Raw genomic sequence first — 1,357 nt, forward strand, 5'->3', positions numbered from 1 at the left:
GGGGCAGAAAGGGAACGTGGGCTCAAGGGGTGGTCCCCCGCGGAGGCGGGCGCTGAGGAGGGTTTCGGGGCTTCCGAAAGGCAGGAGGCTGGGCCACCAGGCTGCGCCCTCTGTCCCCTCCGCCTCGGGGTGCCCCCAGCCCTCCTCCACCCTCCCCTGCTCCTGCAGGCCTCGCCCGCCCCCCACATGTGGCCCGGGCAGCCTCCCCCACTCACCCGAGCGCGCGCTCCGGTCCCCCTGCGGCGCCCGGAGGCCTTCCCGGAGGAAGAGGAGAGGCCCCGCCCGGCGCAGGGGAGCGGCCTCCCGCTGGGCTCCGTCGGTGCCGGCCGGGGCGAGGGTCACAGCCAGGGCGAGCAGCAGCCAAGGGCCAGGCATCGCGGCGGCGCCTGGGTCGGGGGCAGCGGAGTGAGCGCGGCGCGTGCCCCCAAGTCCCCGCCCGGTCCCCAAGGTCCCCGCCCGGTCCCCGCCGCCACCCGAGTCCCGCCCCGCGCCCGGATCCCGCTTCCCGGCTGCAGCTCGGGCTCGCGACGCCAAGTTTGCGCGACCCCTCCTCTGGCCAAAACCCGGATCCCAGCGCGGGAATGCGGATTCGAGCCCCCAGGCCCCGGCCGCGCCGACGCCCCGAGGCCGGTTCCGCGGGACCCAGGCGGGGGACGGGGCCGGTTACCTGCCGGGCGGTCCAGCTGCAGCCCCGGCGGCGTCCTGGGCGCGGCGCCCTTATAAGCGCGGCGAGGTCGGGGCGGGGTCGCCGGGCCGGGGACAATGACGACAGCGCCACGGGGACCCGCCCGCCGCGGCGGCTCCGGAAACCCGGGGCGGGGACGGCGACAGGCGCGCGCTCGGCACCGCGCCAGCCCCCGGCAGCTCCGTCGTCTAAGCGGACGGACCCGGGCGCGGCGACCCGCGTGGACAGAGACACAGACACCGACGGCGCGGGCGGGGTGCGCGGGGGAGAAGGCGGGGGTCAAGCGGGACCGCGATCCCACCTCTGACAAACGTCCCGCCGGCTGCGGGCCTCAGTCTTGCCATCCGTGCAATGGGAGACGGGAGGGCAGATTTCAGCATCGCGGCACCGCCGTCCTCGCAGGCTGTCGCCAGCTCGCGGACGGTCGCGTGTGGTTCCCACCATGTTTCGGAAAAAAATCTGAGTAAGCAACACTTTAAAGCCAGGAGGACTTAGGGAAATGTGCGGTTTCTGGCGTTTCTTGAAAATCGCGTGGAAAAGAGGGGGCTGGAGCTGAGCCTGGCCGCCCCGGGTCGCCCCACTCCCCGCCACTCCCTGCTGTGCTGCCCCCTGTCGTTGCGGTCGCTGCAGTTTGCAGCCGCTGGGCCAGAAGTCCACGCTGCCCCGTGAAGG

The 1,357-nt window shown here is 74.0% G+C and overlaps 1 protein-coding gene across 1 annotated transcript in view; it reads right to left on the reverse strand.

The window, feature by feature from the left end:
- The window catches only part of TRH (thyrotropin-releasing hormone), a 2,053-nt gene extending 1,670 nt beyond the window's left edge, over nt 1-383 (reverse strand). The window contains exon 1 of the mRNA XM_012656895.1: nt 216-383. Coding sequence (XP_012512349.1) covers nt 216-375 — 160 coding nt within the window. The 5' untranslated portion in view covers nt 376-383. The remainder of the gene's footprint in view (nt 1-215) is intronic.
- Nucleotides 384-1,357: the final 974 nt, after the last annotated feature.

This window comes from Propithecus coquereli, unplaced genomic scaffold, assembly GCF_000956105.1.
Source record: "Propithecus coquereli isolate 6110/MARCELLA unplaced genomic scaffold, Pcoq_1.0 Scaffold525, whole genome shotgun sequence".
NCBI classification, from domain to species: domain Eukaryota; kingdom Metazoa; phylum Chordata; class Mammalia; order Primates; family Indriidae; genus Propithecus; species Propithecus coquereli.